The following is a 25,456-nucleotide window of genomic DNA, read 5'->3' as shown; positions in this document are numbered from 1 at the left end:
GGAATTCCGCCATCTGATTGGCTGAGGCGTTACGAGCACGAGCTTGCTGCTGATTGGCTGCGAGCGCTGCGATAGTTTGCAACTAGGAAGTGTTGGCCGACATTTTGTGATTCCGTTGAAGCGAGTAAGGGGGAAAAAGGGCAAAAAATTTGGGAAAGAGGAGGGTAGGAGCACAGTAACCTTTTTGGGGTGTTTAGGGTGTGCTATAGAGGGGGTGTGCGAAGTGAACTAATCATACCTACCGGTGTTAAAGTTCTAGGCTACAAAAATTAAGTGAGGTATTGGCTAGTGTGTGACGTTTCTAAGGTGAGCTTGTGCGCGGCTCGAGTATTAAAGCGTGAGCCCACACTGTGTGTCTTATGCTGTGAAGTCATGTGCCCTGGCCGCTGCAGTACAGTTGTGGAAGTAGTGTCAGCGTGTGTTTATACCTACTAGGATGAACTACTGACCCGTAGTGGTGTGAAAGTCCTGGGTATGGAAAATATGTGAGGTATTGTCTAGAGTTTCAGGGAAGGAGGAAGTGTTGGCTGCCATTTTGTGATTCCGTTGAAGCGAGTAAGGGGAAAAAAGGTGAAAAAGTGGGAAATAGGAGGGTAGGAGCACTGTAACCTCTGTGGGGTGTTTAGGGTGTGCTATAGAGGGGGTACGAAGTGAACTAATCATACCTACCGGTGTGAAAGTACTAGGCGCGAACATTAAGTGAGGTATTGCCTAGAGTGTGATGCTGCTAAGGTGAGGTATTGTGGGACTCGGGGATTAGAGCGTGAGTCTAAATTGTGTGTCTTATGCTGTGAAGCCATGTGTCGTGGCCGCTGCAGTACAGTTGTGAAAGTAGTGTCAGCATGTGTTTATAACTACTAGGATGAACTACTGACCCGTACTGGTCTGAAAGTTTTGAGGTACGGAAAATATGTGAGGTAGTGTGGAGAGTCTCATGCTGCTAAGCTGAGCTGCTGCCGGACTCGGGGATGAAAGCGTGAGCCCAAACTGTGTGTCATATGCTGTGAAGTCATGTGCTCTGGCCACTGTGCCACATCTGTGCAAGTAGTGTCAGCATGTAGTTATAGCTACTTGGAGGAACTTTTGTTTCGAACATTGTAACTTGTGTATGGTGCTTAGGGGGTGTTATATAGGGAGTGCAAATGTAAATTTGTGGGTATGAAATGAATTTGGTATTTGGAAAGTAGAAAGCACTGACTCCTACGGGTCTGATGGCGCTGGGGGAGTAAGGTGAGGTGCTGCTGGAGTTGGGACTAAAGCTGATGAACTACTGACCCCTATTGTGAACTTTTAACGTGCACGTGCCGTTGAATGTTCGATAAAATGTTGCAAAAGTATATAGTTCGGTTAAAAAAAAAATGATGAACTTTTAACCTGCAGGTGTTGTAGAAGGTTCCAGAAAGTGTGGTGATAAAATAGGTTAAACTTGTGACCTGTATATGGCGCGGAATAATAAGTAGCTTTTCGGAAGGAAAATTCAAAATTAACCAGTGGAGGTAAGTTTTGGAATGTCGTTGAAGGAATGAAGTATTCTGATTTGTTCTTTACATGTATTTATGTGTGGAGCGACAGAGAAATTGTGCCATTTCTGTTTTCATTCTTGATGAAGTCGGAGCTTTACATGTACTATGTGAGAAAGAGAGAATTGTATGCGTGTGTCATTTGAAATCTGGATAACAACTACAAAGGTGAGTTAGAAATTAACAAGGTGTGTTATGTGTTTTATAGTATTGATTAAGTAGTTGAGGTGATGTTTTTAATTTTGAAAGTATTTTTTATTTCAAAGTAATATAGTGTTAGTAAAGTGTGGTGTTTGATATTGGTTATGAAATATGCATAACATTTGAACTGTTGTCATATAAGTATTTTATATATGTTTAGGAATTTTTCACAGAAAAGAAGTGTAGTTTGTCATCTTTATAGGACTGTATTGTTTTGAAAATGAGGTACCGGGTTAATTTGAGTTTGAAATGTATTTGGGGAGATAAAGAAAATGTTGCACGTTTGTAACTGATACTTTTTGTGGAAATAGTGGAGTGGGGTTGGTGGTAGGAAACGTTTGTGTTATTAAGTTAAAAGCGATAAAACGAAATGCAGAAATGTTATGTGGGCAGGTTGTGGTCTTATTTTTGACACTGAGAGGTAGGTTTGAATGTAAGTCAGGGTAGGTTGTTGTACAGTGGGGCCGTGTACAGTGTTTGGAGATTACATGGAGAGGAGATGGAGATAGGAAAAGTGATACGTTCCTTTTATATGTACGCATAGTTTGGATCATGTGATCCTAAGTTGAGATAAATATGAATATGGTTTCTGGTTTGCATTTGAGTATAGCGAATAGTTTTTGTAGTTTCTGACTAGTGAATAATAAAAAGGTAGATATACTAAAATATATGGTAGTAAACGTATTAATTATAGTCTGTTCTTATGGAATAGAAGTAGTTGGGGAGTGCTTCTTTAGAAGAGATGTTTTATAAATGTGTGAGAGACTAAAAAAAATGTAAATGTGCGGTATATTTTCTATATGACTTTGTTGACATTAGAGAACTACATGTGATTATAAGTGATACTATTTGTCAGGCTGTGTCGCTGTGGCGGATATATGTAGGTGTTGAAGTGGTTTGTGTGTTACTGATGGTGAGCTTCACTATCCCTTTTGAGACACTCGTCAATTTATTCATTCCATTTAATATCTTTAATATAGATACAGTAAAGGGACTGAATATCAAAAGTTTGGGAATTATAACTTTGTTTACTCTCCCCATGCCCTGCTATACACTCTACAGAGCGTTTAAACAACTTTTGTAACATACAGATGTCTAGCTAGTAAAGGTGGTGTAGTTCGACTGGGCCCATTTATAAACCGTGCTATGGGATGGTTCATGTTTTACCCGCCAATTTGCATGTTTGAATACTTTTTGCTGATAAGTGTTCCGGCAGACACCTGTTAAAATTAACGTTGTATATGGGTATAGTGGCGCTACTGGGAATGGTGGGGGTTTCTGTTTGATTTTGTACGGTTAAGCAAGGGCGGGGGTGGGTGTGGGGGAGGTGGTTATGTTGCTGATTGAAACACAGAATATAGTAACGTGCAGATTTCGAGCTACTAAAGGTGATCTAGTACCACTGGGAGCACTTATAAAGCGCCCTATGACATGGGATATGTTTTAGTCGCAAATTTGCATGTTTTAATACATTTTGCTGATGAGCGTTTCGGGAGACATCTGTTGAAATTAAGCCTCTGTTTGGCTATAGAGCCGCTTCTATGTTTGCTTGGGCTCTTTCTTTTATTGCGTAAAGTTAAGCAAGGGCGGGTGTTGAGGTGGTGTAGTGGTACTGGGACTATTTATAAACCGTCTTATGGTATGGTGTATGTTTGAATTGCAAAATTGTAAGTTTTAACAGCTTTTGCTGATGAGCGTTCCGGCAGACACCTGTTGACATTAAGTCTATCTATGGCTATAGTGGCGGTAACGGGAGTGCAGGGACTCGTTGTTTGATTTCATAGGGTTAAGCATGGGTATGGGTGGGGGATGTGCAAATGTTGCTGATAAGACGGACATTTGTAACGTGGGCATGTGTAGTTAGTAAAGGTAATGTAGTTTGAGTGGGCCTATTTATTAACCGTGCTATGATATTGTTTATGTTTTTCCCGCGAATTTGCATGTTTGAATACTTTTTGTTGATAAGTGTTCCGGCACACACCTGTTAAAATTAAGCCTGTGTATGGGTATAGTGGCGCTAATAGGAATGGTGGGGGTTTCTGTTTGATTTTGTACGGTTAAGGAAGGGCAGGGGTGGGTGGGGGGGAGGTGGATATGTTTCTGATTAAAACACAGAATTTAGTAACGTGCAGATGTTGAGCTACTGGTGATGTAGTACCACTGGGAGCACTTATAAAGTGCCCTATGGCATGGTATATGTTTTACCCGCAAATTTGTATGTTTTAATACGCTTTGCTCATGAGCGTTCCAGTCGACGGTTGTTGAAATTAAGTTCTTGTATTGGTATAGTGTGTTTACTAGGATTGGTGTGGCTCTTTCTTTAATTTTGTAAAGTTAAGGAAGGATGGGGAAGAGGGTGGTGCAGTGGCAGTGTGCCCATTTATGAATCGCTTTATGGTATGGTATATGTTTTTCTGGCAAATTCCCATGTTTTAATTTGTTTAGGTGATGAGCGTTCCAGCAGACAGGTACAGAAATTGCACAACATTTCTGTGGATAAGACATCTTCGTGCTGATAGACACTCTTGCACTGTGGTAGAAGGCTGATAGCGTTGATGGAAAATTATGAAACTTGGTGCCATTGTAGATTTTAATGGAAGGTTACACTGTTTGTTTGTTACTATGGTGTAGTTAGGGTTCTAAGTGGGAGAGAAAAAGTGGGGGTGCTCTAAAAGGGGGGGGGGCAAAGATCTTAAAGGGGTGTGGGCTATGCAAGTTGGGGCGTGGTCTAAATCAAGATAAGTATCATTGTGTGGTTTAGAAAATCCTCTCCAATTATCGTAGGTTCGGAAACAAACATTGTTTAAAGGATTTCCCTTTCTTCTACGACGTGGGTAACCTAGTGTGATGTCTCCAGTTCTCAGTAGTGAGCAGAATAAGCATGCGTACATCGGTGTGCATGCTGTCACTGCAGTGTAATAACAAATGAAAAAAATGTACTATCTTTGAGAGGGCCGAAAATAGAGCCTGGTAGAGAGTCGTTTGGAGGCTGCCTGAAAATAAGTGCCGGTCCCCAGACCTGGCCCAATTAAAGCGCAGTATCCATGCATCCTAAGCACTGCGCCATCTTTTAATTGATAGATATATTCCTACTTATATATACATACATAAATCTGTTCGTCCGCTTATCTTAAGCATCTATGAGCGCACTCGCCTATATATGCATAGATATATATGTCCCAGAATCAATCCTAAGCATTTATCAGCCCACCCGTCTATCGTAAGTACTGGTCTTTGCATTCATTCATCCTTCCATCCATCCATACATTGATACATTGATCTATGTATCTATCCATTGATGCACCTGGCCATGCATCCACTCGCCCTTTATTCAACTATACGTTCTTATTTCCGAGCATCGTCCGCCCCCGATCTTAAATACAACGTATTATACTCATCCAGCTACCCTCTTAAGGCGTTGAAAAGGCTTGCGAAAAGCATTGACAGCAGATTTTTTAATAAAGAATAACAAAGCTTTGAGTTACTCTTTGTGGAGCATACTTCAACACCCTTCTCTGGTGGTGTTTTAAACAAAGGTATATCTAGCAAAAGAAATGTAAAGGAGCTTTTAAGTGTAATACGTTAATTTAGAAACATAACTTTTTGTCGAGTTGTTTACACTGTTTTAAAGAGGCCGTGACTGACAGATACTGAATACCTGTACTTCTTATATTTGAGAAAGAATACCAGAGAACTAATTTGGGGTGGTGAGAACCTTGAGTTCTATATTTCCATGTGAAGTACATTATAGGAATATAAAAGTAATTGGAAAGCTTTTATGTTCATATTAAAGAGGGGGTGTGAGAACTTAGTGGGGAAGGCAAAGTGTGTGTTTTCGTAGCACTAACACAAGACCGTGTGTAAGGTGAGAGCAGCTTCATGCTGGAGTTGCCTTGTTGTGGTCGTTTGCAGAGGCGCAACCAGAAGGAAATTTCGGGGGAGCCTTATTCTTTCAGCAATAGGCAGAGTGGGCATGTAGGGGTTGTAAAAAGGGGTGAAAAAGAACAGAGTCTCCTTTACAAAAAATGATGTTTTGAAGACCGGTGAAGTACTTGGGAGCGGCTCTGTGTGTGCGCCCGGGAAGCTGTGTCAGAGAGTCCGGGGCAATGGGCATTGCGCGCATGGTGGTCTGTCTGCTAATCAATTCCCGATGATGTTGCTGGTGTGTTGCAAAAAGAGAAGGGAAATACTGAGAGAAAATGGCTCTCTTTAAAGGATTTCCCTTCTCCTACAATGCGAGTCACTTGGCATGATGTCTGCACTTCTAAGTAGTGAGCAATGTGCATGCTCTCACAGTGTCTCTGCAGTGCAATAAAGAAAAAAAACGGATTACGTTTGTGAGGTCGGAACATAGAGCCCTATAAAGACCCATTTCAAGGCTCCCAAAAATAAAGTGCTGGTGGTCACATCCCCACATGCACCCCCTCCAGTTAAAGCCCTGGGTGCAGTGTTATGTTTGCAAAGTTGTTGATAAAATTGTTAGGTAATAATGGACATTTTTATTTGTGCTGTTTGGTTGATAATATCATTCTAAGTACATAGATGAATTTTTTTTAAAATACTATTTATAACTTTGTGTGCGGTGGGTTGCAGAGAAAGTGGTGTGGGGTGGTGGGATGTGGCAGAGAGGTGAAAAGTATGAGGTAGTGCAGTTATATATAAATTGTAAAGGAGTATGTAAATAATTAAATAAATACTTGCTGTATGTATTATGGCACTCCTTGTCATCTGTCATGCTCATCTGTCGTGCTCCATCACGTTGCAGCACTGGGTCTGGAAGTTGTTAGTGGAAGTTTTGCAATTGTATGGTATTATTTTAACATAGTGAAGAAATGTGAAAAATAATTGAATCTATTTTTTGTTTTTCAGAAAATTATTTTGTTTCGATTGAAATTTGGAAATGACTAGAAGAAGTGAAAAAAAAGAAAAGAAGAAAAATATATATTTGACGAAAACAAAAGTTCTAGAAAAAAATGAGAGTAGTAGAGAAACTGTTTGTTCGAGTAAAAGCAAAAGACAATTTTTGAAAAACATATTACGAACATTTAATGAGAAAAAACATCACACAAACAAAAAGAAGAATTTTTCAAGTAAGGTGAAGCAGAGTTCAATTTCAAATACGAGGAAAAGGAAAGATGATAAAGAAATAGTATCTGGTACTCGGAGACAAAAACAATTTCAAGAAATTAGTCAGAGACTTTTTCGATCTAGAGTGATTCAGAATTTATTGAAAACATGCTGCAAATATAAAAGAAGAATGTTCCAATTCAAAGAGAAGCAGCGTATTAAAAGTATAGTGGATACTGCTTTCAATTTGAAACAGAAGTTGTTCATTTTGATTTTAAAGAGAATGAAAGTATTGGATAAAATAGTGAAAGTATTGAAAGACAAAAGTAGAAAAAAAAGACTTGTGAACAGAACCGCCTTTTGTAAAATCTTTAGTGGACATTGGAGACATACTTCTAGTACTGAGCCTTTTTTTAATGAGGAAAGTTACTTCCAGGAAAATAGTTTATCATTTGCTGTTGATACTGGAGGTAGTTGCTACGAAGTTCAGGATGGTGTTCCTCTTCCAAAGGAGGAAATGGTTGGTAAAAGTGCAGAAGAGTTAATAGCTGAAGAAGTGCAAGGGAAAAGTCCACAAGCTCCTGTGTATAAGTGGAGTTGTAGAAGCATTTATAGTAGTCAACAGGAATCCATTGATAAAATGCGAAATTTGCTACGAGAATATACTCAGAAAAGTATAAAACAGAAGATTAAGTTGTTACAAGGACTAGATCCATGTAATGTAAGAAAATATACTGAGAAGTATGGGTATTCTCTGGCTTGTCTTTCAAGAAAAGTTTGTAAAAGTGTTTTTCATCATTTGCGGATGTTAACAGTACACCATTCAGAAATGCAGAACTTTGTAAAGAAACTGTACTATGTAAAAAGTCTTGCATTAAGTTTAAATGAACTAAATGGAAGTCTTTTATATGGTTCTTTATCAGATGTTCAAAAAAAGTGTGATGATATTGAAATGCGATATTTTGGTTCAGAAGAGCAGTTCATAGAAAGTGAAAGTTTGACAATTACAGATGTTGGAGGAGATGAGAAAGTGATTAGCACTGATCAGTTTGAAGAAGAAATTGGAAAGTTTAATGTAGTGTGCTCTGAAATACCAAACTATGTTTGTGTTTGTTGTCGACGTACTCATTATAAAAGTCAAAGTAGGAATGTTGATTTGCATTTGAAAAGTGAAAAGGAGAACAATGGTAAGTGGGAAGAATTTGCAACTTACTTGTTTGTTGAAGGTCAATTTGAGTTAGGTAGTGATCAACGTATATGTAAATATTGTTACACCAAATTAGAAGACAACAAAATGCCTGCTAGAGCAGTGCATAATAAGTTGGAGTTAGTAGCTATTCCGTAGGAGCTGGCCAAATTGCATACATATGAGTCGGTTCTAATTCAATCTGTTCATCCTTTTCAAACTATCATTCGGATGGAGCCTAAAACAGGTGAACTGCCACCAACAGACTTGCAAAGAGGGCTGAAAGGAAGAGTGGTATACTTACCTTTGGATTTTAAGAAAAACATTGAAACTATTGCTGGAGAGAAAGAGGAAGATGAGGCAGTAGGTATTTTAGTAAATGGTGTACCCAGAAGGAGTCGGAAAATATGGCAAAAATGGATGTTAATAAAGTTGAAAAGGCTACCTTATATCTTATAGAGAACAATATTTATTACAAAAATGTAAATGTGGATGAACAGGTAATACGTTTAGAAGATGATTTTGAAATTTCAAGTGGTCAAATAGAGAAAGTGTACAAGTCAAGGACTGAAGAGATTTATGAACATTATACAATATGTCCTTTGCATTCAAAAGAAGTGATGGGAAGTAGCATTGAGTTATTTCAAATGAAAAAAGCACAGGGAACTCCAATGAGTGTATGGGAGAAAAGCTTGGAAGCTCGTTGTTTTCCACAGTTGTTTCCTACTGGAGAAGGTGGACGATATGATGACCGACCTGTACGGATTCCAGCTTCAGAATATCGGGCAACAAGATTATATTCTGAAGATCCTAGATTTCGACAGTGCATTCCATACATATTTCACCTTTTGTTTGAAAGTGATCTGTCTTCTCTCTCGTATGCAGTGAATCATATACTTAAAACTGGAGTTCATGAATCACTTCTTTCTGTGAAAGAATTTGTGGAGAAAGTTCAAGAAACAGATGAAAATTTAGAAGCACAGTTAATCAATTTGATGGCATGTCAACGTGGAACAAATGAGTATTGGTATCGTCGCCATGGAGAACTCAAGTGAATGTTATGGAACTTAGGTACACCAACATGGTTTCTCACACTTAGCTGTGCAGAGTATGCATGGGAAGATTTGCTTGAGTTTTTAAGAGAAGCAAATTCGAATATAAAAAATGTTGAAATAAAGACTCCTGGTGGACTATGTTCATTGGATCCTGTAAATGTGTGCAGATATTTTAATCATAAGTTTCAAGGTATGATGTCTTTTATCTGTAATAAAAAGAATCCACCTCTTGGAGAAGTTACCGAGCAAGAGGTGCACCTCATATACATATGCTACTATGGGTCAAGGATGCACCTAAATTTGGAACTGATTCTGATGAAACAGTATTGTCTTTCATCGAACAGTATGTGACATGTGAGATTCCAAGAGAAGGAGGAGATAGAAGCTTGAGACAGCAAGTTTTACTTTTCCAAATTCACAGTTGTGGAAAGTACTGCAGAAGAAAATACAAGCCTAAAGGAAAGTTTTACACCAAATGTCGGTTTGGTTTTCCCCGTCCAGTCATGTGTAAAGGAAGAGCAAATTCTTTTTTTTCTTCTGTGAGGCACACAATAACGCGAAAATCTCCAAAGAATATCTACAACTTAAAAAGAACAGAAGTGTCAAAGTATATCAATGACTACAATCCAGTCATTTTAAAAATGTGGAATGCGAACATGGACATCCAGTATGTTGCGGATAACTCAATTGCTGTTGCACGTTATGTTACATCGTACATAACAAAATCTAAAAAAACAGAGATGAAACAAATGTGGGAGGAAATTGCACAAGAGAATAGTCTCAGCAAAAATGTGTACAGCTTTAGTTTGAAAATGCTTTCCCAACAAGAAATTGGATCGTATGAATGTTCAGACCGCTTGTGTTCTTCAAGTTTAAATTCAAAGTCACGAGGAATCATTTGGGTAAGTTTAGGTCTTGCCTGCAAACGAAATAGAGTGTTGAAATCATTGGAAGAAATTGAACAATTAGCAGCAAATGAGCCAGATAGTACAGGCATTCTTAAAACTAATATGTTGGACACATACTATCCGAAAATGAGTCAACATCTGGAACAGCTATGTCTGTATGAAGTACTTCAACATTACAGCTTCAAAAGAAATGTTAAAGAGAATTTAAAAGAAGGAAACTTTGCAGTAGTTAGATGTTATGGATGTCATGGTTGTTTAGTAAAACATGCAAAGGGTAATCTTCTGCTCTGCACTAGATACCGCAAAAGACCATCCCAAAGAGTTTTTCAATAGCATCAGGAATCAAACCTCTAAACCTATACCCTCCTCAACACTGGCATCCAAAGAACGATGCAACAACTTAGCCATCTTTTTCAATGACAAAATCGCCAAGATAGATCTCTCACTTGGCTCAAATCTCATCCCCTCCACCGAGATCAAATCGACCGAAACTCTTGTTGGCACCTCCTTGAACCCCCCAAAACATTGAGGAAGCAGAGATAATCAAACTAATTTCCAATGCTAAACCCTCATCCCACACCCTGGATCAGCAACTCCCTCACCTGGCCAAAGACCTGAAGCTCGTCCTAGCCCCGATATGGTGCAGGATCATTAACAGCTCACTGAGCTCTGGAATCGTAACTAACTGCCTCAAAGTAGGCCAAGTCACGCCACTGCTGAAAAAACTAGTGCTAGACACTGAGGATCTGAATATCTTCAGACCTGTATCGAACCTACCTCTTTTGTCCAAGATCTTGGAAAGATGTGTACTCCCTCAGTTGACCCAGCACTTGGATAACATTAATCTCCTTGATCCCCATCAATCGGGCTTTAGAAAAGGCTGCAGTACCGCAATCCTCAATGTCTTAGACGATCTACTCAAGTCACTTGACTTGGATCTTTACTGCCTTCTCATACTCCTAGATTTATCGGCCGCATTTGATACAGTTGACCACAAACTACTCATCAAGGTTCTACACTGGTTCACTTCCTTTCTCCACAACCGCTCTCAAAGAATAAAAATTAAAAACTTCGAGTCCGACCTCTACCCCGTCATCAGGGGTGTTCCACAAGGGTCAGTGCTCTCCCCTCAGCTTTTCAACATTTACATTGAACCCCTCACCACTCTACTTACGAAATCCAACATCCCCTTTCACTTATATGCAGACGACACGCAGCTCTATCTGGAAACCACTTCAATTGACGACATCCAGAGACTTAACACCATGCTCAAGGAGGTTCAACACTGGCTCACAAGTAATCACCTGAAACTCAACCAAGAGCAAACAGAAATACTCCTCATCTCCAACAAAGATGAAAACCCCCAAATTGAAGAATGGCTCAAAGCCATTGACGCCCTCAATGGTAACCTCACCTTAGCGGATTCGGTAAAATCTCTAGGGATCACCCTTGACCCTAAACTAGACATGAAGAAACACATTTCAAGATCCGCTAAAAGTGCCTTTCTCAACCTGAAACTACTATACAAAATAAAACCCTTCCTCCCACTCAAGGACCTTCAACAAGCCACACAAGCACTGGTGCTCTCCAGAATAGACTATGGGATTGCTGCCCTGACAGGGACCGCAAAATCTCACCTCGCCCCCCTGAAGACAATCTTCAATGCAGCTGCCAGAATGGTTACAGGAACTAAGAAATTCTAACACATCGCTCCCGCTCTCAGAGAACTTAAATGGCTCCAAGTTGAGTTGCGAGCCAGCTTTAGAACAGCCTGTCTCACGCACAAAGCTCTACACACAGACAAACCGGAATACCTGGCCACCAAACTCAAAAGGGCCGGCCAGTCCAGAAACCTCAGGAGCTCCAACTCTCTACTACTCATCCCACTAAAAACTCGCAAGCAGAAAACCGCAGCCAAATCATTTAGTGGAAACGCACCAAAAATCTGGAACTCCATCCCCCCACATCAGAACAACCCCCTTGTTTCCAAAATTCAAGACACTACTCAAAGCCCTCTTCCTCGACAGCTCTCAAACGAACCGATAGAGCCAATAAAGTTCCTCAGCCGACACTCCACCTTACCTTAATTTGGGACCGATGACACTGTCTCAGATCAAGAAAACTTTCTGTGTACGAACTAATTGAACAATGAATGCGCTCGGATGATCGTCTGGTTTGTCTTGCACCCTCCTCCCCTTTGCCCCTTCGCTTATGTACCTGTTCCCTACCCGGTGCGATCCCTCATGCTCTACCTATTACCTGTACCTTCTATTTGCACATAATTGTATATGCTGTAAAGAGCTCTGATACCCCTGGGTCCAGCCAGCGCTATATAAAACTCCTAAAATAAAATAAATAAGTCAAATAAACCACAAGAAACTTAGTTGTGAAACTCCAGATAAGCGAGAATTTTACAGCTGTGTAAGCCATGGCGTAGCGAAAGTGAATTACTTGGAGAGTTTGACTGCTACAAAGAATCTTTTAATGCTTGTAAAGATAGGATTCGATGTCCAATTTCCCCTACATATTTAAAAATGTTGAATGATGAAGTTAAACAGGGAAAGACTATTACAGCTGAAGTAGCTCATGAAAGTTCTCAAGATAGTCAAAGTAGTGGTCCATGTAGTCAAGATCCTCTTGGACAACCAATGCTGGAAAATGAAGCAGCGATTGCTATGCATGAAGTCGAAATTGCAATGCAAAAAGCACATGAGGAGAATATAACATTGGAAAAGTTAGAAGAACAAGTAAATGTTGAACAGAAAGAAATATATGTGCAAGTGAGAGAACGGATAGAACATGGTTTGTTGCATGAAAAAAAAGAATGTCTGTGGTCAGCTTTTAAACCTCTTCTGATGTACATCAGTGGTCAAGCTGGGACAGGTAAAAGTTTTTTGATTAAAGTTTTGACCAGTTATCTTCCAAAAACTACTGGTTCACATTTATGTTGTGTGGTAACAGCTCCAACTGGATTAGCTGCAGACAATGTTAAAGGAGCTACTTTGCCCAGATTATTGATGTTACCAGTGGAGCATGATAATAAATTAGAATATCAGAAGTTGTCTGGAGAAGCTTCTTATGAAGTGTCAAGAGTGCTGAAGAAAATGAAACTTTTAATTATTGATGAGGTGAGCATGGTCTCAAACGTAATGCTTGTTTTTGTACACTTAAGAATCTAACAGGTATTAAAAACAGATTACGACGTTCTCTTTGGAGGAAAATATTTTATTGAATTTGGAGATCTTCTATAACTAACCCCTGCAAAAGGAGAACCATTGTTTAAAACTCTTCTACATGAAGACACAAAGAAATCTCTGGGAAGTATTTGGAAATGTGAATCTGTGGTTACATTTTGAATATAAAGAACTCACTCAGAATATGCGACAAGCAAGAGATGAAGATTATACAAATATTCTAAAAGATGTAAGAATTGGTGTTCTAAGCAAACATGGTAAAGAAGCTTTTCAAAGTTATCTACTAAAGAACTTGTTTACAAATGAAAACACACCAGCAGAAGTAATGTACAAGAAAATGAAAGAAAAGAAGTCTATAGTTTGCTTAATGCCTACAATGGAAGAGTGTTATACATTTAATAGAGAGCTTATGAAATTGGAAAATCAAGAAATAGTTCACATTGAAGCTATTGATAAAATACAGCATCAAGGAATAACAATTGTTCTTTCAGTAAAACTACAGACTAAATTGGATTCTTTGGAAAAGTCTGCATCAAAAACTGCTGGCTTAGAATTTTTTTTAGATGTATGTTTAAACTGTCGGGTAATTTTGAAGCGTAATCTGAATGTAGAAGAAGGATTACTGAATGGAGCAATGGGGAAAGTTGTTAATTTTGTGAAATATCAAACTAGAAATGGCATTGAATTTTTGAAAGTTAAATTTGATCAGATTGCAGAGTTAAGACAGATTGCACGTTCTGCCGCACGTTCGTAGAAAACAGTTTCCCTTCTGCATATGCAATAACTTTAGCATATGCAATAACTATTCACAAATCACAAGGTTTAAGTGTAGATATTGCTTTGGTAAATGTTGGAAAAACTGTGTTTAATGAGGGAATGGTATATGTTGCATTATCTCGAGTTAGAACGTTGTCTGGTTTGTATTTAATTGATTTTGCTGAGAACAAGGTTAGTGCTGATGGTAATTGTGTAACAGAATATAATAGTTTGAGAAGGATTTATGCTCCCCATTTAGGTGAATATCCTATTTATGAGAAACGTGTTGTGTGTTCAAAACACAAATATGTTGATGAGTTAACTATGGTTGAAAACCTGAAGGAAAATCAACAGAAAAGAAAAGATGTAAAGAAGCAGAAAATACAAACAAGTGATGATGTTGTGGATACCAATTAGAAAATGCTTCTGGTGTCAACTGCTATGGTAATGTCATTCTAAATGTTATATTTAATCTTGAAGATGTTTGTGGTGAAATTATGGAAAGTCAAGAAAAAACTTTATGTTCTGCAATCTACACTTTATTTCAAGAATTGAGAACTGATAGAAGTAAGATTCATTCTGCTTCTGGTATTCGCTGTTGGATACATGTACTGGATCTTTAAGGTTCAGTGCTAATATACAGCCAGATGCACAAGAATTTCTGATGGTTATGCTTGGAGTACTAGAAGATAAAGGAATTCAGATTGAGAGTTTATTTGGACTCAGTTACAAATGGGAACATAAATGTGAAGAGTGTTCGTTAACTTCAAGCACTATAGTTGACAGAGAGCGATTTTTATATTTAACAATACCTGACTGCAAATCTGTACCATTTTCCAAATTATTAAAAGAAGCTGATAATGAGATGATGTGTTCTCGTTGTAAATCAAGAATGCTATCTGCATTATGCCTACAAAGATATGGAAAATTTTTGATTATAATGCTGCAACGCTGTCGACCAAATGGAAGAAAAGTGGAAACCAAAATTAAAAGTTTTGTTGCTAATCAAGTATCTATTTCTGGAAGAACTTTTGCAACAGTTGCTGCTGTTTTCCATGCTGGAAGTACTACTAAAAGTGGACATTATACAGTGTATTTAAAGTGTAATAATGGTTGTAGTCACTGTAATGATACACACTTGGAAATGAAACCGAGATTGCCTTATGAACTACCCAACTCATACTTAATTTTTCTGAAACAAAGATTTTAGATACACTATTCGGCTTTAATGGGAAGGTGTATAGATCTTTAAGGAATTCATACTGGATGCTTTCAAAGTGAAATTTTTGATACATTATCTGGCGTATTGGGAAAATGTGCAGAGAAACTACGTAAGATCTTTAAGGAATTCATACTGGATGCTTTCAAAGCGAAATTTTTTATACATTATCTGGTGTGTTGGGAAAATTGTGCAGACAAACTACGGAAGATCTTTAAGGAATTCATACTGGATGCTTTCAAAGCTAAAGTTTTGATACATTATGTGGTGTATTGGAAAAATTGTGCAGAAAAACTACGTAAGATCTCTAAGGAATTCATACTGGATGCTTTCAAAGCAATATTTTTGATATATTATCTGGCATATTGGGAAAATGTGCAGAGAAACTACGAAGTAAAGGTAAGCTTTGAACATTTGAAGTACTATTGGATGTGTTATTTGTGTTGATTTTGTATTATATTTGAGAGAATTAGGGTTTGATTTTTTAACAATCTAGTTCATTGTTTTTTTTTCCTGCTGTTTATGATGAAACTACACTGGCATCACTGTGAATAGTGAAGTTAAGTAGTAGCTGATGACAGCAAAAAAAGGGAGAAAAATTGTTATCTGAATGTTAAATTGTTTTGTATCTTTTAAAAACTCATTGTAATATGTGAAATGTATTTCGTTACATAGTACTTTTGCAGTTTATTTTATGTTGTTGAAAAGTTAGAAAAATAGTATTAATGACAAATACACAATAGTAGTTCGATATTTAAAAAACCTTTGAAATTCATTGAAGAAACCATAGGTTTCAGAGACGTTATACTTAGAAATTAGCATTTAAAAAACCTTCGAAATTCACTGAAAAAACCATAGGTTTTACAGACGTTATAGTTAGGAATTAGTATTTTAAAAACCTTCGAAATTCACTGAAAAAACCATAGGTTTTACAGACTTTATAATTAGGAATTAGTGTTTAAAAAACCTTAGAAATTCACTGAAAAAACCATAGGTTTCAGGGACGTTATAGTTAGTTGGACATTTGAGTCATGTAAAACCAGAGAAATTATGACATTTCAAATGACATCACTGATGACATCACTTATGACATCATCCACATGACAATCTGATGCACATACTGATGCTCTAATATAAACTTTGATACGCCCATTGTAAAATGCTGACTACTATTTTTGAAACCATACACAGAAGAACGCCATATACTACATAGCACTCACTATTTCCTAGGTCTACACACACATCCAGTCACTTATACATGTAGTTACTTATCAATAGAGGACTATAATATGCACTCATACATCTATACATGCAGTCACACGTTGCCTCCTTTGTCCGAGGGTTTGCAAATTATTGTATAGTCCTTTCCCAGACTTAGAATGGCTTCTCGTTGTTCTTTGGTTATATTTTGTTTCTTGTTGGAACGTGTTAATCTTTCTCTCAGGGCAAAAAGATCCTTATTCACAGCCTCCGCCAACACATCAATAGTATCCGTAGGTAGCTGTGGCAGGAACTGCCAGATCATTAAGGGATAGTCTGGTTCAGAGTCATCTATTTACCAAACCTAAAACAGCTGGAACCCTAAGGGACCTTAGGGGTTTCTTCCCTTGTGGAAAATGCAAGGCCTGTGTGGGAAGCAAGAGGACGCTCACTTTTTTGGTAACTGGTTTAAAGAAACCTAGACTCATTAATACGTTTCTCACATGTAATACCAGCTATGTGGTGTATTGCTTGGAAGGCCCCTGTGGCTTACACTACATTGGTAGCACCATTCATTCAGTTAAGATACGAATTTTGGAGCACATGCGGGCTATAGCAAAGGGAGATGTCACCTATCACGTTGCGAGACATTCCTCTGAGAAACACAACAGTAACAGGGAGCTGTTACGTTATTATGGGTTGGATCATGTTCCAATGAGTATAAGGGGTGGTGATAGAATTAGACAAATCCGCAGGTTAGAATCAAGATATATTATTGACCTGGGAACTAAGAACCCCTATGGTATGAATGTAGGGGAGGAACTGGCAGTTCATCTTGGGGACTAAACATGTATTGAAGCTTTTTTAGTGCTGTTTTTGGTAATTTGTGATGGCAGTAATATGCTTTATTTTAATTATTTTTTCATTTTCTTTGCATTTTGTGAATCAGTGGACTGTTGAAAAGATATGTAATCATGTAGAAGTTTTAGCCGATTCACGGCGTAATCACAGACATTCAGTTGAAGCACCAGTAAGGCCGATATACTGCGGAATGGTTTAAGATGTTTTATTTATTCTTCTCAATATGAGGAAATGAAATTTAAAATACATCATTAAGGCATTAAATATGTAACGTTTTTCTCATATCCTACATTGACATTAACGATGAGGATTTCAGTATTCTAAAATTATACTCTAATATGGCGCCTTATACTGAAATGGAATAGTCCTTTGTTGATTTTTATGCTTCAATATGTCACGTGATTCACGTAACGCAATTTAAAGTATGCCGCTTCCTGGCGCGTTTAATGAAAACATTCGACTAAGGCATAGCCGAAACGCGTCATGTTTCTCATGCTTTCTGTGGCTGGTATGAATTAAAGGATTTGAAAGACTGCAGAAGTTCCCATTGAATGCTTTCCTAAAACCAACAATGACATGGTAGGATTCCCAACAAGAGATATGTGTATTCGTACCCAATTACAATATATTACATGTTCAACATATTACTAGTCTGTTGTAGGAGGCCTTGTGTAGGATGTAAATAATTTACAGAAAGAATCAATTTGATGTTTGTGACAACTTTTATGTTAGTGTCCTATTCACACTCTTTCACATGTCTCCAAAGAATACTTCATTAAGTACCATATACTTGGGATAAAGTAGTCGCTGTAGGGAAAAGGATAGTTATGAGAGGTGGATGTCCAACCAAAAACGTGTGTGTACAGCAAATTTAGGATGATGATTGTCATAGGTTCCTATACTTGTACAGTTAATCGCCCTTTCAGAATGTTGTTGTCTGTTTCATCGTTTACGCTTAATTTATTACTTTGCTTTTATCTCGAATAGATTTATATAAATGAATTATTGCGCACTAATTTATAATTTTATAGCTTTTACAAGTGTTCATCCCTTAGTATGAGTTATAATATCTTTAATAAAACAAAAATAGGTTATAAAATAGAAGGAATAAATAGAATTCAGAAAAAAGTGCTTGAAAACCATAGGCATCTAATGAAAATAAAAAATATACTGGCCTGGAGAGTAGCAGTACTGTATCCGCCTTCGGGTTCTGTTGCATTCACGAAAAGCGATTCAACGCTGAACCCAAACACACCATGTGCATCGTCAGAGGCCTCAATAGTCACATTTATTTGAGATGCAGTTCCCAGGCTGGCTGTGAGTGTCATTTCCAAGAGACCAAAGAAAACATAAATTAATGTGGTAATGAGAAGAAAACGGGGTTCCATAACTAATATTACCCATAAGCACACTATCATGCAGCAAAAGAAAATTCATATTAGTAAATGTTAGTTTGGAACACAATATTTGTGTTTGACACACATTGAGAAACTATAAATGTGCATGTTTGAGTCCCAAACTCTAAAGGAAAAAGAATTATTGCATGAAAATGTGGGAACTTGTGGGAACACCTGTAACTCAATCGATGTATGTTCTTTAGGCAAAATGTAGGAACACAATTTATCCTCATCCTGCATGAATGGTAATAATGCTAGTGCATTAGGAAAAATGTAAGTCTACATGCAGCACAGAAATCCAATTCAGGAAATGGGTGCATTTCCTTGACTTTTTTTTCATACTGAAATTGTTTATATTTTTTGACGCTTCTGCAATTCATCGTGTCCATTTTTTCAGGTTTTGCATTTTTTTAAATGTTCCTACCAAGTTTCGTGTGTACTCAAACATTTGAGCTACCATTCTGGTGTAAGGTGTGTGACATGTTTTGAAAGAGGATATGTACCTGTACAACATCTTACTATGCTTCACATATTGACTGAAGCAGGCCACACTCCAAGCGCCCACCTTTATAATCTTGCAAGTGATTTGCATAGCAGGTGGACTGATCACAATGAGTGACTTAGTAATGGGGTCTATAATTTAAATGTTTAAAGCATAGCTAGGAGTGACTAAGATGCTATTACTGTCTCTAATGTGTCTACAAAATCCAGTACATCTTTGTTGTTCACTAGCATCGGTGACCTCTAGGGCGTACAACCAAAAGAGATTGTCTCTATATTGTTACACTTTTTTCTGATGTTTTAAAAATCCGACACCCTACATTTGCCAAGTTGTGTTTTACAGGAAAATGTTGCGCTGTCCCAGATATTCGTACAGGTTGTTACTTTTCCCAAGGTCACTTATAAAATGTCCCAGGCGGCATGATCTCATTTGGAATGTATGTAGCTGTATCTGCACATGGAGCCAAAACCTTTCACAGAAAATGCAGCTAACATAGGTTACTGAATACTGACTCTCTTCAATATTGGGGAGTTATTTTACTTCCTCTTGTTACCTATGCTTATTTAACCAGGTTTTCCTTTATATTGCAACCATTTTTTACTTCTCAGCATACATGCATTACAGGTCTCTGTTCACTGCAAGTTAGTACTTTACAATAACCTCACCTAGCTATCCTAATGTATAGGTGTCTAGTTTATTCCTTTGTAGACTTCCTGTTGGACATTCAACTGAGACCATGATCTTAATGGTCCTGAAAGTTGATAGCATTCTCACTTCTTATATTATTTTTGTTTTCTGAAGCCAACAAAGTGTTGCAAATCCTTGATTTAGACTTTGGTCAATCTTGGTGTGCTATCCATAAACTTTGTCTCTTGTGCGGTCCTGCACCTCATCCATGTTTAACATGTGATTGAAAAGCATGCCAGACTAATGCCACGTAACTATGTGCTACAGCCAGGTGATGAGTGATTTAATGAAATAAAGAGACCCTCATATCCTTTAGGCTGCTTTATTAATTGTAACTGTTTATTGCCATAGAATGATTCTACATCAGTGTCCAAACAGAGTCACTTAGATATCTTATGTGAACCTCGCCAAGTTCATATGAACAATATTGGGACTTTGCAGGTCCTCCATCCTATGCTGGAGGCTCTGAAACCCAGCATCCTAGGCAACATTACTAAACACAGGACTGCTGGATGCTCCAAGCCCAGTTTACCACGTTCTTTCTATGATTAGACGTGTCTTACTCCAACATTCAGGCCTGATTTGCAAATGATTTTCTGTGATGAGGTCTGTCATACCTCAGCCTTTCTCGGGCATTTCCAGAAGTGAGACTTGCTTACTCACAATTTCTTTCCGGAAACAAATCTTACTCCTGGCTTCTACTGAAATGCGTCCGGACATTCAAGTGTAGCAGACAGCTAAGGCATGAGCGAGACAAAACTACTCAAAGAAAAACAACTGCAGACCAGCTCTCTGTGTTTCAAAGGTTCTTGAAAGAATGGTGTCTGCCCAAGGACCTCTGACACCTGTGAACATATAGTGCACTGAATTCTCGCATCCTCAGGTTACTGTCATCGTTCAATGTATGGCGATATACATAGCTACGTCCACAGCCAGCATCATGTACAGATCACCTGAGTAAACAAAGCCCTCCTCTGTGATTTGTGGTAGGCAATGAACAATGGGCATGCATCAAGTCTGGTAAGAAGTACTGTACAATCTGATTAACTCTGCAATAATGAGGATGTTAGAGTTGTTCAATGCATACAATAGTGTTTGGCTAGGCAAGGAAATAGTTACATTACCTACAGCTGGATGACCGAACTCATGCAATAAAACAAAATTCCAGGATGTTGTTCGTACCATATTTTTATATCATGCTTTCAAAAAAGGTGAACGGGCAGGAAACTATTTTCTTCTACAAGTTTTTGAAGCGATCATTAACTAATGTATGTTTATAACCGAGTAATTACAAATGGGGAAATTATACCATTGAACAATCCATAAATCTATGGTGAAATCATTTTGTTATCTTATTAAATGAGGTGTACACATTTCAAATAAACATTGCCACTGGTCATGTGTTCAGCCCACAGAAATAAACATTATGAGGGCTGAATTCAGCATCACAGAGAGTGAATCAAATAAAACGTGTTACTGTTTCCTTTACTTTATTTTTTCTTCTCCAATATTGTGCAGGGAACGCTTATATGAATATTCCCCCTTGCTTTCTTGTTGGCATTTTCCATATATGGTACAAACAACCTTTTTTTGCATTCATACAGACCCGATGTTCCTGATGCAATTTCAGATTACGGGTTAGTAAATATTAGGAGTACATGGTAGTCAATGGTGCTTACCCCGCTTATGGACAGCTGGAAGGAAGAACTGCATGTCCCCATCACCACTAGCGCTGCCTTCATCCCTTAAAAGTTCAGCAACTTGATAGTGAGACGCACAGGGAAACATATACACATACATAAAAAGGAAAGCAGACACAGAGAGATGAAATCACAAGAGGACACCAGTCAAGAGAAAGTGAGGAAGGACATTTATCAACGGTAGATGACTGGTATTGAAGGACCGGACAAAATGTAGGGACAGGCAAGATTAACGAAATGCAAGATAGTACTCACACACACGTGGCAATTGCACCACTCAGTTATGCATAGCATGCGTTTTAAACTATAAAATGCCTGATCTCCTCACTCGGCCATATTTTGGACAATTTCCAAATCTGTATAAGTATGATAGTAATATCTTATGACTGCCTAAGGTGTAAACTACTTTTGAATGTCAAGATTCAACTCATAAAGCATCTTCTGAGAGTGTGCTTGTCGTACTCTTGTAAATTCACAGGTGAGTTACAAGGTATATAAGGGCAATTTAAAACTAAAAGAGGAGCAAGGCACAAGTACTCCTAGAAATAGATTTCTGAATCGGGCCTGCAGTGCTCGGTTATTACTAGCCCAGAAAAACATAGAAGGAGAGGTGTGTTCATAAGGATAACACGCGCAGGAGCCGCCGCCCTTCATTGTCACTGTTTGAATGAATTTTTTTGTCCTCAGTTTGACTCTCACTGCCCAGACCTGCTAGAACTAGAAACAGTCATCAATGGCATGAGTGAGATAATGCAGAGGAGATGGGGTGCAAAGACTCAGAGGATTGATGAAACTGGACATGTTAATGAAATGAGAGCTGTGAATGACAGGACCTATCCAATGGCGTATAGGGGTGGCTTTCACAGTCAGTGTTTGTGAACAGAATTGGCATCCCCAGGGGGTGCAGTCAATTAATAAAAAAGGACTATTGGAAGGGAAACAGACAATAATCTTAACATCAACCAATGTTTATGTTTCTAATGTTTTCCAAAGCAAAGTGCAAAAAGTAGAATGCATTGACTTTCTCCTGCCAAATTGAAATGTACAGGAACGGGACAAGTGGTTCCACATCCCAGCATGAGGTGCAGCAGAAATTTGCAAAGGAGGTTTAAAACCATAAAGGCAGGAGATAGTGGGGAATATATAAGGAGGATGGATGAGTAGGGCAAGCTAGGCCGGACACCGGTGCCTCCCAAGAACAAAGGGTAACGTTACATCTATGGAGAATTACATCTGTGCGCCCTTAGCTTCCACCACTTAAACGTTTGGTATCAGCACAAAAATGACATTTGCATGAATCCACATTGTATCTGCGTTAGTCAACAATAAAGGATACAACGAGTAATAGGGAAAGTAGTAATTTCTGTCCCTTTTCAGTGTTGGGCATTCCCATGGACATGCTCTTCTCCAAGCAGAACTAATACAAAATGATGGGTTATATGCCATGGTCACAGCTTGTGCGGTCCCTACATGTAGGATTGACGTGTCTACATACATACATGCTAAATACAGGGCCCTACCCAAAAAATGCTTAGTTTGTAGCAGGACCTTTACAGGGCATTTGAGAATCAATTTGCATATTGTGTGTTTTCCCAGTATGTACAACTGGAAAAAAAGATTTCTGAACCCCTCCTAAGCCTCCACAACAAATTATGCGCACAATTACTCCATCATACAGACACATACAAGCTTCATCGAACCACCACGCCAATACAGACCAGACAGACAAACCATTGATTTACACCAAGCCACAAATGCACCATGACGCATAATCAAACACAGCAACACACATATATTCATGCACATCCAATATCACACATAGTAAAAAACACACTATTACGCAATACACCACAACATATGAAACACTTAAACAGACACACCATCAGACAGCACATACACACCATCATGCCAAACACTGAACATTGTATATTCTACCATGTTACTGGAGATTAATAAGTGTGCGGATGAGTGCATGGATTGATGGCTGCATTGCTGATTGAACAGGCAATGGGCAAGTAAGTATATAAGTGATTGATCAATCCACACAATAATTCACCCATTCATGTATACATGCATTGACTAATCCATTCATCTATCCACTAACTCCACTTCACATTCATACACTAACCCATCCACACAAACACTTACATTTATCAACTAATGATTAAGTGCTTCCACTTTGTGTGTGTGTGTGTGTGTGTGTGTGTGTGCTTGTGTGTGCAGTTTACACTATTCAAATACAGAAGATAGACCAGGAAAAGAAATGGTGCAGTTTCCATGTTTTTAATAATTAACACTATTGACCCCCTACTATTCCTTGACTGTCTGAAACTTTCAGTAGGCATCAGCAGATAGTACTAACCTGGTTTCCTACTTATCATAAAGCATATCCACCTGGTCAAACTGGTTATAACTTACTCTACATTTACTACATTACATATGTAGTTACTCAAATATCTCACCAAGATCTTACATTCATATGATACTGAATATATAATATACAGGAATGATATACAAATACATCTTACACTTCAAGGCAACACTGTCAACATATACAAAATATCAGATTTTCTATTGTATGTACACCACTAGATGCAGAAAGAAGAGCTATGCCTTGAGTGTTGAAAAAATTGACATCCTGATACTGGAGATTACTAATCCAGCATACCTGTCCTACTACTGTCTGAAGACCCTGGGTTTGTCACACAACTTGTGGTAAAAGCCCAAATAACAAGCTTACCTTCAGTCCATAAATGATTATTGTCTGCAAATTTGCTTTCTATCCCGTCTGGCTGCTAAGAGATGCTCTTTCATTATTTCACCCCTCACAGATCATTACCATAATTCAATCACTAAACTTCAAAGAGTCCATCTGTTAGCCTTCTGTTTGGCCTCAACCACCATGATCTGATCCAGCCAGTTTCCTCCTTCCAGTAGCTCCCAATAAAGGAAATAACAATCTTCGCCTCCCTTTGTATCGTTCATTAAGCTTCATCTGGCCAATCACTGATCTATGTAGCCAAGTTATTTCACTTTTCCTTTCAATCTAGAATTTATTTTAATCTGCAAATCATAATACTAACATAACCGTTTGGCAGTTATCCAAAAAGAAACTTGAAGAAAGAACCGTTTATTTATAGCGATCATCACTGTGGAACTCCCTTTCAGTTAATCTTTGACTAGAAACCAATTTTCACAGTTACAGAAAGTCACTAAAACCCCACAGATAGCTTAGCAAACCTACAACCACATGTATTTTCGTAGCAGTCTTCTTATTTGATACATTCCTGCTACCTGTTGCTTACGTACATAAAACCAACTGCTGCTTCCACCTTGGTCCTCATCATACTTTGTCATTAGTAACTCTTCAAAGACTTTACCAACTGCAGTCAGCATACATATCCATTGTTATTTTTAACTATATATTCTTTCAACTGCTCGCCAGACTGATATCTAATCCAATGTGCTCAGAGACTAGGTAGTCTTTAGTTCTTTACAAATACCTGATAATACACAAAATGTTTACATGTTAACTATGTAAATTTCATGCATATTGGAAGTTGATAAGAATTTCTATTTTTTAACAAAGTTGACCACATTTTGATTCTCTTTTCCTGGACTGCCATATCTGGTTTATGTCTTCAGCAGAAAATATTCATAACTTTTTTGAGAAAATGTTCAAACAAAAATGCAAAAGTTACAATGTAGGACAATGAAGACTACTACTAATTTAATGCAAGGGCCTTATAAGTGGTGGCATTAACCATACCGCCCCATACAATATATTTCATGTTGCTTGAACAGAGAAAAGCATTTGTGCAGGACACCTTGCAGATCAGCCTTACCTCCTCCCTCTGGATTGAAAAGTTCAACTCTGAAAGATTTAGCAAGCTCTGGGACAGAGTCGTCCGTGATGTTGATGATGATATGTTTGTATCTTTCTCCTGGCTCAAATTCCAAGGTTCCTGAAGCTTCCTAAAACACAAATGATGTTACCTTACTG

At 38.2% G+C, this 25,456-nt stretch overlaps 1 protein-coding gene across 1 annotated transcript in view; it reads right to left on the bottom strand.

The window, feature by feature from the left end:
• Window positions 1-25,456, bottom strand: part of ADGRV1 (adhesion G protein-coupled receptor V1) — a 1,990,932-nt gene that overhangs the window by 1,487,423 nt on the left and 478,053 nt on the right. Inside the window, exons 25-27 of the mRNA XM_085632468.1 lie at window positions 25,299-25,428; window positions 21,433-21,513; window positions 18,343-18,482 (exon numbers count right to left, since the gene is read on the bottom strand). Of these exons, the coding sequence (XP_085488594.1) occupies window positions 18,343-18,482; window positions 21,433-21,513; window positions 25,299-25,428 (351 nt within the window). The remainder of the gene's footprint in view (window positions 1-18,342; window positions 18,483-21,432; window positions 21,514-25,298; window positions 25,429-25,456) is intronic.

Source organism: Triturus cristatus, chromosome 2_1 (genome assembly GCF_964204655.1).
Source record: "Triturus cristatus chromosome 2_1, aTriCri1.1, whole genome shotgun sequence".
NCBI classification, from domain to species: domain Eukaryota; kingdom Metazoa; phylum Chordata; class Amphibia; order Caudata; family Salamandridae; genus Triturus; species Triturus cristatus.
Note: the sequence above shows the minus strand (reverse complement) of the source record. Positions and strands in the feature narration are given on the sequence as shown.